This window comes from Ascaphus truei, chromosome 4 (genome assembly GCF_040206685.1).
Source record: "Ascaphus truei isolate aAscTru1 chromosome 4, aAscTru1.hap1, whole genome shotgun sequence".
Lineage (NCBI taxonomy): Eukaryota > Metazoa > Chordata > Amphibia > Anura > Ascaphidae > Ascaphus > Ascaphus truei.
In genome coordinates, this window is record NC_134486.1 from 264,232,933 (window position 1) to 264,249,457 (window position 16,525).

Genomic DNA, 16,525 nt, shown 5'->3' on the forward strand with positions numbered 1-16,525 from the left:
CAATAAAATAAAATAAAATACAATCAATGTGTTTCTTACCTTTGTCAGATTCACCCTCGTCATCCTACTGCGGCACCAACTCTTGACCCACAACGCAATACTCAACAGCCTGATGCACATGATCCTTTGTTGATTGAAGAAATGTCTCCAGTGAGTTGTTCCTTTCTTTTCTTCTATATAATTCAAAGGGGCCTGGAGATGTTATACACTGTAGGGCCTTTCCCGTGTCATTTGAGCCCAAGAAGCCATCGGGGCAACATCTCAGAGCCCTTTCGGATTACAAAGAAAAAAAGAAAAGAAAGGAACATTGCACCGAGGGTCAAGAGTTGGTGCCATAGAAGGATGATGAGGGTGAATCCAGCAAAGGTAAGAAACACATTGATTGGCTTTTATTTAATTGTATATATATTTTTTTTAGGTTGCCCATTGACTGGCAATAGGCTTATCTATGCCCCTTTCTGGGTATAGTTAAGCACAGTGAGAAGCAATGCATATTTTGGCAAATGTTTTTTTTTAATTTAATTGTAATGTATTTTTTTTTTTTTTTTTAAGGTTGCCAATTCATTGTCATTGTGGGCATGGTTTAACACAGTCACAATCAATGGCTTTATTGTCAAATGCTTATTTTTATTTAAATCTCATGTGTTTTATGTTGCTGCTTTTTTTTAGGTTGCCCATTCATTGCCGTTGTGGCAATCCATGCCCATATTGGGGCATGGTTCACCACTGTGACAATCAATGGGTAGAGGGGATGGGGGCTGGGGGTAGTTGCCCCGAGGAGAGTGGTTAGTCCTCCCGGGTGGTTAGTGGGGGAGAATGGTTAGCCCCTTAATTACTAGATCGGTTACTAACCACTAAGATGATTAAGGGGTTAGTGGCCAGTAGTTAGTTTTTTATTTTAATGCTGCTGCCCATGGAGGACAAGGACGGAGAGGAAGATGAGGATGGCTTTCATCCTGGCAGGGGAAAGTACAACTTTAATTTACTTTATGCTGGCTGGCTAATTTTTTTTTTTTTTTTTTATAACTTTTGTTTTATTGAGTTTTTCAGCAAAGAACATGTACAACAAAATCTTCATCATACATTGTACAAAGGAATTGTGTTACAAACTAACATTTCTCACAAACAGGTATTGGGATACAGCTAACAGAAAAATAAAAATAAAATAAAGGGGGGGGGGATGTAGGGGAGAGAGGGGACAGGGAAGGGGGGAGAGGGATGGTGGTGTGGTGCGGGAGTCAACCCCACTAGGACTAATAGAATCGTGGAGTTTCAGCTCCTAAAGGTTGTTATATCCTTAGCCCCTCTAGGGGAACCTATCCACCCGATGTCTTAGATACCCACTTCACGAGCCTGCCGAGGGTGTTCTTGGCACTATGTGTTCTGCGTGATTCCTACACTCAGCGTTATTCAAGGGAAAATGCATCTATTACTATCAAAGCAGGATAGTATCTCTTCCTACTCCCGGGATGTCCCTCTGGTCCAACCAAGGTGTCCAGGTTTTTAGATAAATTTCGCCAGTGTCATTAACTAGACTTGTTAGTTTCTCCATCTGGCATACAAACCAAATTCTGTTCCGAATCTTGGGAATTAGGGGAATTTCGGGTTGCTTCCATAATGCTGTGATCTCGCACCGAGTAGCTGTTGCGAAATAAGCAACTAGTTTATTACTTGATTTAGTCCACCCCAAGGACGGTCTGTTCAGCAGAAACCGCCACGGGTCCATGGAAATTTTAAGATTTAGAATCTTCTCAAGCCAATCTCTGATTTTTCGCCAAAGCGGTCTAATCATCGGGGAAGACCACAGCATATGTAGCAAATCAGCCGTTGCTCCGCACTGTCTAGGGCACAGGGGGGAGTACCCTGGTACGAATTTAGATAATTTCAAGGGAGTGTGATACCATCGCATTAAAATTTTATATGCGTTTCCCTTAAAGTTGTGCATATAGAGCTCTTGGCAGATGCCGTAATTATTCTAGCCCACTCCTCAGTCTCTAGAACTTCACCTAGATCTCTTTCCCACTGATCCATGTACCTCAATTTGTGGTCATCTTGTACTCCTGAACCGATCACCTCTTTGTACAACAGCGATATGAGTCCCCTGGTATCCGTCTCAACCAGACAGAGCTTTTCAAACTTGGTTAGTGGGGGTCGTGGGGTAACGCTAATGTAAAATGCTCGCAGTTGGAGAAATCTAAATATTTCTGAGGGGGGGATGTTTGATTCCTCTCTAATTTGTGCAAAGGGCTTCATATCTTTGCTCCCCTCTAGGTCTCGGAGTCTATGTATGCCTAATTGCTTCCAAATTGAAAATTCCTTTCTGTACAGGCCTGGAGCAAAATCAGGGTTGCCCCATAATGGAGTCATCAGAGATCCTCTAGATAGCAGATCTAATGTTTTATTTTTAATGGGCAAATGCACTATTATCCATATCTGGATAATAGGAATTTTGCCCCTTACAGTGTGTGTTTGGGCAGGAGAGGGGTTGTATATATATTTTTTTTATTGCTCTGTAATGGTTTTTTGAATAGCGAAAAGCGCTATTAGCGATCTTTGGCTAATAGCACTTTTACCCATTCTGGTGTGATGTTGGTGGTACAGGGGGTGGGTGAAGGTGGTAGTTGCCCCAGAGTGGTGTTCAGGCATTGTGGGAGGGTAGCATGAGGGGTTACCCCCTTCATTACCTTAGTGGTTGTAACTGCTACGGTAATGAAGGAGTTAACTTTTACTTCAACCCTCCCGCAAGGCCTAAACAACCACCCTGGGGCAACTACCACCCTCACCTATCCCCTGTACCAAAAAAAAATCAGTTCCTGACATTTAACCTTTCATTATCGTAGCGGTTAGCCACTAAGGTAATGAAACTGGCTGTAATTTTATTTTTATTACATAGGACTGAATCTGGGGTTCTCCAGAGCTGAAATGAATGCGGGTCAGCTCCGGAGACCCCCAAATTCAATCCTATGCAGTAAAAATAAAAGAAACTTCTTGATATGCAAATTACGATTTCGCATTTTTTCAGCTACCGCACTACTTGTTATATTGCCATATTATTGAAGCGTTGTGGATAGTTACACATGCAATATCCCTCTAAAAGGGCACCTAACCAGCATTAATGTACTGAAGTTTAGTGATGACAAAATAATATTGCTGAAATGAAGATACTATTGAGATATTACAGGCAGTCCTCGTTTTACAACGATTAGTTTTACAACGAATGGCTTATCCAACGCTATGCAATGCATACCTATGTTCATTTTTACAACGCCAAAACGGCTTATCCAACGCTCTTACGACGCTTTGCAACGGTTTTTATGTATATATGTCTATAAACAACGTTGCAAAGTGTCGTAAGATTGTATATATATAATATTATATTATACTATATAATATATTATTTATTATGTTATATTATATATATAATACAGTATATACACTATATAAGTTGTGTGTGCGCTGCATATCTTATTGGCTGCGTAAAATATTTGGTGTATTTTAGTGTTAAAAATGCCTTCAGGAACGGAACCTTTCATTTAAACAGTGTTCCTATGGGAAAACGTGTTTTGCTTTACAACGTTTCGCTATCCAACGCCATTTTGAGTAACGCATTGTGTCGGATAACCGAGGACTGCCTGTATTTAAATGGACTGGGGGGTCTCTGGAGAAGTATTGAAAGTGATGTTCAGTTTCCGTTTTGTATAATCTAATTGTTTTCAGTATCCATTTTGTGAGTAAGAATGTGTCTGGTGTAAATGGGTGATTTAGCTTCTAAGTAGATTTACGACTGTGCCTAAAGTAACGCCCACATTCTTGTGATAGTGTGTACCAAGTATCTATTTGTGGCTGTTTGAGGCCAGTTCAAACCAAGTTTAATGAGCTGTAAAATGATTGGTTTAAGAATTAAGGAGTAGTTAGTATAATCTGCCTAGTAACACATTTTGAAAAAAGGAAATGAAATGTATAAAGGTGTTAGTTACCCTGTCACACCTGGCAGAGAGAGTCTTGTAGACTTTTGAATGAGTATGATGATACTGTACAATAAACTACTTATTATCAACTGAACCCCGTTTGTCCATTTGGAACATTGACAGTGACTACGCCCCTTAGACTACAACTATCATTAAAATAGAATTGTTGATATCACCAAAGAGACTATTAAACATAGATACACAGACAGCACCTACAAAAATGATCTTGACCACATACCACACCATAAACATGATTTCAGCACACATCGTACATTAATCACGAACAAAAGATTTTTGGTAAAATATTCAACTTTTTTTAAACAAACAAATGATGGTGGTAGGTAAAGTGATATATGGTTATTAGTTAAGCAGTATCCATGCGTCTACTTGACATATAATGAACTAGAGTGTGAAACGGTGCATGGAAAAAACATATGTTTGTTCCTACTACATAACTAGTGAGACCGATAAATGCCAAATTTTGAGTTTGCTCACAATAAAGAATACCTTTGCTGACTGCAAAGATTTAGGCCTATATTTATTCAACAGTGATTGGTCCTTACGGCACTTTATGTTCTTTCAAATAAATTGGGTACTAACGAACCTTTAGGCTTCGCATCCCTTAGTAAACATGAGAGTATCTGCAGGAGGAGGAGTGTCTCGACTATATCTCTGTGTGACTCGGGAAAAAATAGTAAACAATAGGTAAAAAAGTAGGAAAGATAATTAGCTACATAAATGACCTTATGGATCATTAAGTATCTTACACGAAAGCATAGGAACCCTGGAAAGCATTAGATTTCTGTAACATGATATAATGTTAATATAATGATAAAGTAGACATTTCATTTGTCTTACTAGATAACATTTTGACTCTTCAACATATACGGTATGCTGTATGTGACAAGCTGCCCTGCTGCCTTTCTTTATTAGTATATGATAATAATACTTTGTTCCTGGTTGAACTTACCCAGAGAGACCCTTGCAGGGACGGCTCTACGGTCTATCCAGAATGATACCCAGGACAGCATGACCATCAGAGTAGCCGGGAAGTACGTTTGGAGCAGAAAGAAGAAGATGTGACGGCGCAGGGTGAAGTTAATGTAGAGGCGATTGTACCACCCTGCAGATAAAGAAATACAAAATGATTGCGACCAACGCCCCTTATCATGTTCACAAGTCGTAGCACAGAAAGTCTGGCAAAATGTAGCACTAATTAAACAAGATGCCCTTCAATGCTTTTATCTAAACCAGAGGTTCCATACTTCAGTCATCAAGGACCACTACCAGTGCAGGTTTTAAGTATACCCCTGCTTCAGCACAGGGGTACACTTAAGTCAAAATTATGCCTCCTGGGCTAATGAGAGGATAGCCTTAGAGCTGCAATCCAACGCTTTTGAATTTTTTTTAACATTTATTTTATTTTTTTACACGGGATTGAAGCAGGGGGTCTCTGGAGCTGAACCCCATTAATTCCAGCTCTGGAAACACCCTGTTTTGGGAGATAATTACCTTTGTACGGGGTGCTGGTATCCGCTTGGCTTGGCTTCCAGGGTTCACATTATGGCGGTGTTTCAAAGTTCTCGCACACTGCGGGCCAAATGGAAGCCGTGACATCATCAGGTTCGGCTTCCTATTGGTCCGCGTGGTGCGGCAGCTTTATACTTTAAAACCCAGCCAGCTCAGCCAGAGCGGCTACCGGCACTCCATATGGAGGTCTATATAACCAGGGGATCCCAAGAGCTGAAATTAATAGGGCTCAGCTCCGGAGACCCCCTGCTTCAATCCTGTACAAAAAATATATAAATATATATATATATATATAGAGAGAGAGAGAGAGAGACAGAGACAGAGAGACAGAGAGACAGAGAGAGACAGAGAGAGAGAGAAAGCAAAACCTGTCATCCCTAGCAAGGGAAGACAAAGGACAGCACTCAAGGATAAATGTAAAAAAACAGACAGGATAGGGGGAGCATGGGATTAAAAAGATGTGCAATACAAATGCAGACGATATACAGCTGAAAATGTCCTAATATGGTGGACAAGGGGCAAAGCTCATAGGATAATGATATAGTTACACGGCCTTGTGTAAGCACAAATAAAAATAGGTATCTTTTTGGGATATGTCCTAACTCGTCCAAAAGCAGGTGTAAGTGGGTCAATGGAGTATAATAATATATATATACTTACACGGCCCAGTGTGAGTAAAGGTGTAAGGTAGGTATCTTTGGGGTTAACTCAACCCGTCCAATGTTATTATAGACCGGACGTGGGAGATTGCCCTTCAGCAAGACTTCAACCGGAACTCACTTCCCGGTTGCTTATAGTCAGGCAATATCTCTCCCCGATTCCGCAGTGAAGGGGGATAAGTGAGGCCCGATTTCAGTGTAGGTTAAAAATGACATTTATTAAATGAAATCCGACAAAAGGTGAACTCACATACACAGTGATGAACCCCTGGCCTTCCCACGTAGCCCAGTATCAAGCCTCAGCAGCAAATTGCTCCGTCCCCGCGTCCGGGGTGCAGAAAGATGACACTGCTCTGCTCGGCTGCATTTGCGGTGCTGAGAACTGGCTACGGAAGCCTCTGTGGGACACAAACAGCTACAAGATCGAGCAACGCGTTTCGCCGAGTAAACGGCTTCCTCAGGCTCATAAAATTTTATGAGTATATATATATTATTATACTCCATTGACCCACTTACACCTGCTTTTGGACGAGTTAGGACATATCCCAAAAAGATACCTATTTTTATTTGTGCTTACAGAAGGCCGTGTAAGTATATCATTATCCTATGAGCTTTGCCCCTTGTCCACCATATTAGGACATTTTCAGCTGTATATCGTCTGCATTTGTATTGCACATCTTTTTAATCCCATGCTCCCCCTATCCTGTCTGTTTTTTATGTTTCTATAAGGGCTCTGGATTATCCCTATTCTGGGGTTGAAGCAGAAGGGATCAAAGGGTTGTCTCTAAGTACCTGAAAGAGATCACATTTGTTGGTTATATTGTCGTATTGTAAGCACTTTTGATCTGAAAGTCAAGGTAAGCGCCTGGTTTTTTCTTGTTTTGTTACTCAAGGATAAATGGCAACAAAAAACCTGTATTCAGATTGTACAGCACAAACAAGACCAACGTTTCGGTCCTTGTAGGACCTTCCTCAGGGTGGTGCTAGAGAACACTGGCCAGTGGATACCTTATATACCTAAACCCACACCAAGTGAAAGCAATCTGGATAGCTAATTAGTCCCATGATCAATCCCATAGTGTCAGGAGTCGCATTACAGCCGTCATAAGATCAGCTGTATGGAAGGAAGCATCAAACAGTGTACATGCTCTTGCTGCTGGTGGCCACTTGGAGTGCCGTTGGGTCGCGTCCTGTGTTGCTTGGCAATGCGCTGCGTGAATCACGGCACCAAAGTGCTTTGGAGGATACTTTACAGCGTCATTTGGCGCGTATGCGCAGCCCGACCAGTCAGAGCAAAGAGCAGGAAGGCGTCCCACGTTGCCAGGCGACGCAATATTCTCCTTGCAAAACACAGCTGTCAGCAAAACTAGGCAAGATCCAACAGCAGAAAGGGAACGTCTTTAGCAATATTGCAGCGCTCATATAGACAGCAATGGGATGAATATCAATGGGTAATCTAAAAAATAGAGAAGTGGGGAACAAACGTGATTGAGGGGAAAAGGAAATAAAAGCAAGAATGTCATGTAATCACAGGCTAATAAGTTAAAAATAGCATGTAAACGAAAGGGTCAACAAGCAAATGAACAGACTAAAGGTACCATATGTAACCATCAGAATGATGGCACGTGTTAATAGTATTAAATACTAATGATATAAACACACAGCTGGACAGTAGGGGGGGAGGGGGAGGGAAGACAAACAAAACCACAACAGGGAAGAGGCAGGGGATACATAAAGGAAAAGACTGCTGGGGTCAGGCATCAGGGAGAGGTAAACACAATGAATACATATTGTGATGTATGAAATTAAGATCATAGAAAACAACCCAGTTTGAAGTCTTCATTAAGCCCTCTCGGGGCCATTGTGTTCAACTCAAAGATTAGTCTTGTTTCCAGCTGGAGCAAAAGCTTGCCCCTGTCGCCCCCCGCGTTGTGGCGCATGGGCTTGGAGAATGGGCATGCATCGCATTGTGGCAAAGCTATGTTTACATTTTTTGAAATGTCTTGCCACAGGCTGTAGTTTATGATCATCATTCTCATTTAGCTCAAGCAGTGCTTTCCGGGTTGATGATCTGTGTAGGCATATTCTCTCCTTTAACATCCGTGTGGTTTTGCCCACGTAGTACAACCCACATGGGCAACGGATGAAATAAACCATGAAGTGGCTCTCGCAGTTGAGGAAGTCAAGGACTTGAGCTAAATGAGAATGATGATCATAAACTACAGCCTGTGGCAAGACATTTCAAAAAATGTAAACAGTCTTGCCACAATGCGATGCATGCCCATTCTCCAAGCCCATGCGCCACCACGCGGGGGCGACAGCGGCAAGCTTTTGCTCCAGCTGGAAACAAGACTCATCTTTGAGTTGAACACAATGGCCCCGAGAGGGCTTAATGAAGACTTCAAACTTGGTTGTTTTCTATGATCTTTATTTCATACATCACAATATGTATTCATTGTGTTTACCTCTCCCTGATGCCTGACCCCAGCAGTCTTTTCCTTTATGTATCCCCTGCCTCTTCCCTGTTGTGGTTTTGTTTGTCTTCCCTCCCCCTCCCCCTTACTGTCCAGCTGTGTGTTTATATCATTAGTATTTAATACTATTAACACGTGCCATCATTCTGATGGTTACATATGGTACCTTTAGTCTGTTCATTTGCTTGTTGACCCTTTCGTTTACATGCTATTTTTAACTTATTAGCCTGTGATTACATGACATTCTTGCTTTTATTTCCTTTTCCCCTCAATCACGTTTGTTCCCCACTTCTCTATTTTTTAGATTACCCATTGATATTCATCTCATTGCTGTCTATATGAGCGCTGCAATATTGCTAAAGACGTTCCCTTTCTGCTGTTGGACCGTTGCCTAGTTTTGCTGACAGCTGTGTTTTGCAAGGAGAATATTGCGTCGCCTGGCAATGTGGGACGCCGTCTTGCTCTTTGCTCTGACTGGCCGGGCTGCACATACGCGCCAAATGACGCTGTAAAGTATCCTCCAAAGCACTTTGGTGCCGTGATTCACGCAGCGCATTGCCAAGCAACACAGGACGCGGACCAACGACACTCCAAGTGGCCACCAGCAGCAAGAGCATGTACACTGTTTGATGCTTCCTTCCATACAGCTGATCTTATGACGGCTGTAATGCGACTCCTGACACTATGGGATTGATCATGGGACTAATTAGCTATCCAGATTGCTCTCACTTGGTGTGGGTTTAGGTATATAAGGTATCCACTGGCCAGTGTTCTCTAGCACCACCCTGAGGAAGGTCCTACAAGGACCGAAACGTTGGTCTTGTTTGTGCTGTACCATCTGAATACAGGTTTTTTTGTTGCCATTTATCCTTGTGTGCTGTCCTTTGTCTTCCCTTGCTAGGGATGACTGCTTTCTCTGTTTATTTGTATAGGACAGGCACCATACAATTTCACTTTAATGGGAGTGCCAGCTGCCCCTCTGTTTTATATATATATATATATATATATATATATATATATATATATATATATATATATATATATATATATATAATAAACAGCACTCTGATTGCTGCTTTAATACCTGCACTGTTAGTGGTCCTTGAGGAAGGGGTTGGGAACCTCTGCTCTAAGCTATTGTTATGTATGTACTTTGGACCTATAGCATATTACAAAGTGGAAATAATGTATAACATTATTTATAAATCAGTTAAAGTTGAAAAAAACTGCACGAAAGTAAAAATAGTGTATTAAAAAGGTATAATGAACCTCATGATTAAGCTTCCAAATGTAAAAAGTATTCTCTCTCTACTGCAAAAAGATGTAATTGAGCACCTAATAATTACAGATGCTCACCCCATATACTGTACTATGCCGAAAGTTCTAGAACATCCCTCAAAAAACAAAAATTCTTATACTGTAAGTCAGGGGTGTGCAAAATGTTCTGCCTGCGCCCCCCTGCCTGTTCTCCCCCCCCCCCTGTTCGTGCCCGGCCCCCCTTACCTGTTCTCCGGCATCTTCTGACATCGCAGCGTCATTTGACGCCACGTTACCATGGCGACACGTTGCCAGAAGCCGCCGGAGACCAGGTAAGTGAGTTACTGAGGCTTCGCGTGCGCTCCCCGGGCATTTAATTTAAATGTTTTGGGGAAGAGCGCCTCTGTAAGCACCGCGCCCCCCCCAGAAAATATTGCATGCCCCCCCAGTTTGCGCACCCCTGCTGCTGGTTATCATTATGGTGCCTTACAGGGACACAAGCACAGTTTTCCTACATGCTTTCTATGGTTTACACTTAGTAAGTGTTTGTGTGTAGGGGCTACCTCAAGGTATATTTTCCAAAAAGGAAAATGCTTTGGACGGCTGGCAGTATATAGAGATTCTCATTATCATACAGTACTGCGTGTCCAATTCCAAGGCTCAATCATGTGTCCCAAAACATACACTCCGCTTTTATGCTCCAGTGGTAAGTAAATCTAGATACCCGTGCTACTGTAGAAGGCAAGTCTAGATGTAGTGTGAAACTTCTGAATCAAGAACTGCGACAGAGAGATCTTCTCATCTGTTTTTAAGGATTCATTTCCATTTTTCCAGTACAGCATCAGATCTTCATCAGTGTAGGCATCTTCAAAGAAAGAAAGAAAACACTAAATGACCTGGCAGACATTAAGCGAGCATCCTGTCCCATGCTTAGAAAAGTGTGTTCTGATTTAACAAAGTAAAAATAATGAACATTGGGTGTATATTTGATAAATGTAATAATACTATATCACATACAGATAAAAGTAAACAAGAGTATCTAACCAACAGTGCAGTGTGGTGCAAATAGGTTGCGGCTTATGGAGGATGTGAAGGGTGGAAGATATGAAGGAAGAGGAAAGGTGTAGAATTTGATCTAAATTGATAGGACATCAACTGAGGAGGTTTGTCATGAAGAGACTTCCAAATCTTACAATAAATACGTTACTTACAGCTTTCCAGCTCCAAGGAGCATGTCTGTGTATCCAGTGGAAAACGGCTGAAGTCCATGTTACACATCGCTGTCACAGTAATTCTGGGCAATAAATGTAAAGACAGTTAATTGGTGTGGAAGACAATAGTCGTTTATAATGGTTTCAGGTAAAAATTAAAAATGGCAATCAAAGGGGTTGGACAGTGTTAAATGTCTTGTTCGCCCCCCCTTGATTACGTAGATGACCGAATATGGTCCTATAGTATTCCCCCTCAAGATATAGATACTCATATTCAGTCATCTACATCATGAGGGGTTAGACAGTGCTTGCAGGGTGAATGAGTGCCGGCTACAGGTGTGTGAAGACAGCGCATTGAGTAGAGGAGATTCGCTCATACAGCAGTGAATGGAGATAAGATATGGGGGTTATTGTACAAGCGGAGAATTATCGCGGCAGGGGGTCCCATTCAGAAGCATGCACAGCCAGCAGTGTTAATCCTCCCCGCATTCTACACTGTCCCTAGCACTGCTGACTTTTGCTTGTTTGTCCACGGTGATTGGGACAGTAAGTCTGGCTACATCTGTATTTATAGAGTTTGAAGTTTAGGGACTTGAAGAATGTTGATGTTTCTCCTCTACTGGGCAGCGAAGGTTCTAGCGAGATGGACGTCTCCTCTCATTTAACAGGAGGTGATATGAAGCTACTTTCCCCATCTGCAGGAGAGCAGCAGCCGACATAGGGTTCAGAGAGGTGAAGAGCTCCCCGGATTTTCACACAAGGGAGGATGGGAGCAAAGACCCCAATATGTGCTCCAAAGAGGAACAAGTCACAGAAGTTGCTCTGGTTGGTGTACCAAGAGAAGCAACGGCACCGGAGATTAATGAGAATGTCTCAGTGGTCCTGTACACAGCAGAGCCAACGATTCTACCTTCTATACTCCTGGACCCCGGCACCACGCAATGACTTTCCGATTTCTCATATCCTAGACCATGGCGAGTATTACGACCAATCTGTCCTCTCCTATCCTGACCCAGCTACACGACTACCACTCTGCACTCCGGACAAGGATGCGTGGTTGTTGGTTGGTGGCTATCAACATCCCCACCTCAGCCTTGCGATCCTGTCTAGTTTGTGGTGAGCACTCGTTACAATGGTGTTGAATATGCAAATGTGTTATTGTTATCATACCATGCTTAACATTGGGGTTATATAGTGTGTAGAGAAAGAAAAGAAATGCATGCGGCTGTATGTGTCAGGTTTTGTACCTAGTTCAAGAATGGTTAAATATTGTAACATGGTCCCCATTGTATATTTAAAGGATTATGGGGACAACATCATGTTTTGATAGGGGAGTGTGTAGCTCCCCTTTGGGACAACTATTTAAGTTAAGTTGTTAACAATCTTAATGGATTAACTGTGAGGGATACATCTTTTTACTCCCCTTCCCATCATGTGATATAAGATGACTGTGCAGAAGGAAAGCCACTCCTTTGTATGTCTTGTGACCAGTGACGTTCCCATAGAGAGATAGAAGGGTATATGTAGCTCCACCCAATGTTCTAGAAGCAGGTTTCTCCGAGTTCTGACAGAGGGCCTCACTAGGAGTCCTGTAACTATGTTTAAGTTTATAAATATGTATATTAAGAGTGTCCTGTCCCTGTTTACTCTTTTCATTTAAGGAATGTGCCCTATATAGTTAGCCCTTATAGTAATGGCCTAAGATTGTTCTCATGCTGGAAGAGGAGTGAGCAAGTGCTTAGCAAGCTTTCTCAGGGGAAAAAATCCGAAACATACATCGGATCGGACCCACTGGAAGGTCCTTAGTAATCTCCCGATCTAATATGCATGGACGAAGTATGCCGTATACCGTAATGGGATACTGATCCAAAAAGTGTATTGCCAACCGGGGCCCGCTTGAGATGGGGCACTATGGCCGCTATGCAGGAGATTGACAATCTAACCAATACAAAGGGAAACAAGTAGTGTAGGGATGAGAACGACCATCAGTGTAGGGATGAGAACGACCAGAGGAAGAAGCACAGAGAAACGTTATGCTTTGCTACCAGTTAATATGTCTTACATGAAGTATGTCCTTGTATGGCAAGCCTTATAAACAGATGTGAATAAAGCTCTTTTTGTACCATTAAAGTTCCCTCACACACAAAATACAATAAAACACAAAATACAATACCCCCCCCACACACAAAATACAATACCCTCTACCCCCACACACAAAATACAATACCCCTTCCCCACACACACAAAATACAATACCACAGCCCACACACAAAATACAATACCACCCCCCCCACACAAAATACAATACCTCCCCCCCCCACATACAAAATACAATACCCTCTACCCCCACACACAACAAAATACAATACCCCTTCCCCACACACGCAAAATACAATACCACAGCCAACACACAAAATACAATACCACCCCCCACACACAAAATACAATACCCCCTCCCCACACTAAAAAACCTTGCTGGTCGTCTCAGGCCTATGGTACCCTGGCTCTCCCAATCTGCTGCAGGCCCCTCTCCCATTCCAAGCCTCCACCTGGGTCTACCTCTCTGCCCCGATGCGCGCTGGCGAAAGAGAGAGACCCGGTGCAGGGCTGAGGCCCACAGGAGCGTGGGAGAGCCGTAGGCCTAGCGACAACAAGAGGCCTGGCAGCCAGATGCAGAAGTTGAGCCTAACCACTTTCAACCAGAGGCCCGACACTTGTCCAGACTGTTCCCCCATCGGCGGCACTGAGTCTTTTGAGATGTTCTTCTTAGGTCTAAGCTCCTTTAAGTTAGGGAAGATAACGTGATTTTACCTAAAACAAGAATGGATGTTATGCTCCCTAAATTAACGTGTAATCGACACCTGCTTCAACTGCTGCCTACAACCCCTGTACTCGTCACTAGTACCCAGTGTAAGAAGAGCAGCGAAGCAGTATTTATCAGCATACTGGCATTAGGCAGCTGACTGGAGGGAAAGGGCAGAAGCTCCAACTCACAGCTGCAGCGTTCCTGCTGAATGTGCACAGGGGAGAGGAATTCAAAGGTGTAACCCCCCTCCCTAGCCCCCGTCACTCTCTTCCCCCACATTTATATATGGAGGTGGCTGATGTGTTGCACTTTTGGGGGCTCAATGGCCGCACATGTGGCCTTTTGAAATATTTTATGTTGCCAATTACTGATCTAGTCCTTAGTGTCTAAGGCTAGTCCCTAGTCCATCTGTCAGATGCAGTTACCGCCACAACTCCAGCTTCCATCCCACTCATACCAAACAAGGTATCATACACAGCCAGGCTATAAGATACCACCACATATGCTCTGACACTGAAGACAGAAACAGGCATCTCACAACCCTGACCGAATCGTTCAGACAGAAGGGATACAAACCAAAGACCATTGCCAAAACTATTACATCTGCACTAAAAGCCCCACGAGAACACCTGCTACAATACAGACAGGAGGAACCTACCACACGCATACCACTAGTGACCACATACAACCCTACCCTAGAGGATATACAAAAAATAATCAAAGATCTGCAACCCATGCTGACAGAGGATGCGACATTAAAAGATCTCTTTCCCAAACCTCCCATTCTTGCATTCCGGCAACCACCAAACCTCAAACAGAAATTAGTCAGCAGAAAACTTCAAATGTTTAAAAGCACCCAAGAACGGAAAATATTTGAACTCAGAATGATAAGACTCTTTGACACCAAAACCAAAGGACTTAATGCGGACATGGGTTTACTCACACCCTATCAAAATTGTTTGTAATTATCCTGCTTGCCTCCATTCTTATCCACACTTTCTCTCCCCCCAAGCATCCCTTCCCCTCCCCACCTTTCTTTGACACTGTCCCCTGGCTTCAAACACTTAACACCCTACCTTATCTACAGTACATATCTGTTGTTTTTTTTCCCTCTCTCTACACTGTATTAGCCATTGAATCCTTTGTATATCAGTATTACTTGGCCTGAAGAAGAGAGGAGAACTCTCGAAAGCTTGTCCTATGACATAAATTGTTAGTCCAATAAAAAAGGTATCACCTAATACTGAAAAACTCATTTATTCTGCACTATATATATATATATATATATATATATATATATATATATATATATATGCTACAAATTGCATTCCAGTGACTATCCCTGTGACATAATACTTGGCCGTACATTAAATTCATAACTAAGGATGGGCAGGTTTGAGGGTTTGAAATCCTAACTTTGTGAATTTTGAAGTTCCTTCCAATGTCGAACTTCGGAATAAAGTTTCAATTTCGAGCGAATTTCATGCCAAAATGTCATGCCTAAAGCACCTGAGCAGCTCATTCTCTGAATTGGGAACCTTGAAGGTTCATTACCTCCGAAGTAGGTACCGGTAGCTACTCCGGCTAAATAACAGGGCTTTAAAGTTTAAAGCTCCCGCATCACATGGGCTAATAGGAATCTGCGCCAATGACATCACAGCTTCCTATTGGCTCGCAGGACGCAAAATCTTTGAGCGGAGGTCCCCGGAGCTGAAATGAATGGATTCTGCTCCAGAGACTCCATGCTTCAATCCTATATTACTCAAAATTAAAAAAGATTGCAGGCTTGGATTGCCTCTTTAATACCCCTGCAGTTAAAAAAATGTATAAAAATGTTGGTCAAAGGCATTGCTGCTTTAACTTATAATTTAAGAATCATGTTAATAAATTAGAGCCACAAGGAGCAGATTTACACATATTTGCAATTGAGCACCAATATTTTAAGATTGTTGTCTTCCCTTTTTAATGCATCCTCATTGCTTTATTGCATAGCCAGTGTAACCAACCCCACACTGATGAGACCCATTAAGTCGAAACGGCTGTCTGTGGGTGGGTTTACTGGCTATGCATCTTAACCCTGGCTGTGCTCAAAGCTGTGACCATGCAGCAAGCTTAAGCCTATAGGAAACCATGTTAAAAATGGTTTTTGAAGCAAAAGGTGACACAGTGTGTCCATTTGCATGTCATTTCCCAGAATCCCTTGCTGCAGTGGAAGTGCTGTGTTCTGGGTGATAATGGTGAAAGGCGGGGTTGCAGACCTGTCTAAGACATGCAAATGAACATACAGTAATATTTCCATTTGCTTTTTAATGTAAATACTGATGCAAAACAAAAGTTATTGCTTCAGGGGGGCAAGAGCTAAATAAATCCTCCATACATTTGTGTTATCTATTAGTTAATATAACATTTATTTCTGTTGTGATCCCTGCTGTGCCTATTTATGATTGTTTAATTCAACTACCCCTAATATTATGGGGATGAACATATCTTTCCGCTTCACATGCAATAAATTCCTACATTGGAGGTTCCATGATTTTCTAAACTCATAAGTAGGGATATGTAAAGCCAAAACTCTTATTCAAAATAAATGATGTTACCTCTCCAGTCGCTGGCTATCATG

The 16,525-nt window shown here is 42.3% G+C and overlaps 1 protein-coding gene across 2 annotated transcripts in view; it reads right to left on the reverse strand.

The window, feature by feature from the left end:
* Positions 1 to 16,525, reverse strand: part of LOC142493415 (gamma-aminobutyric acid receptor subunit rho-2-like) — a 113,103-nt gene that overhangs the window by 21,522 nt on the left and 75,056 nt on the right. For both annotated transcript variants that reach the window (XM_075597443.1, XM_075597442.1), the window contains exons 5-7: positions 11,100 to 11,182; positions 10,613 to 10,753; positions 4,939 to 5,091 (exon numbers count right to left, since the gene is read on the reverse strand). In XM_075597443.1, the coding sequence (XP_075453558.1) occupies positions 4,939 to 5,091; positions 10,613 to 10,753; positions 11,100 to 11,182 (377 nt within the window). The remainder of the gene's footprint in view (positions 1 to 4,938; positions 5,092 to 10,612; positions 10,754 to 11,099; positions 11,183 to 16,525) is intronic.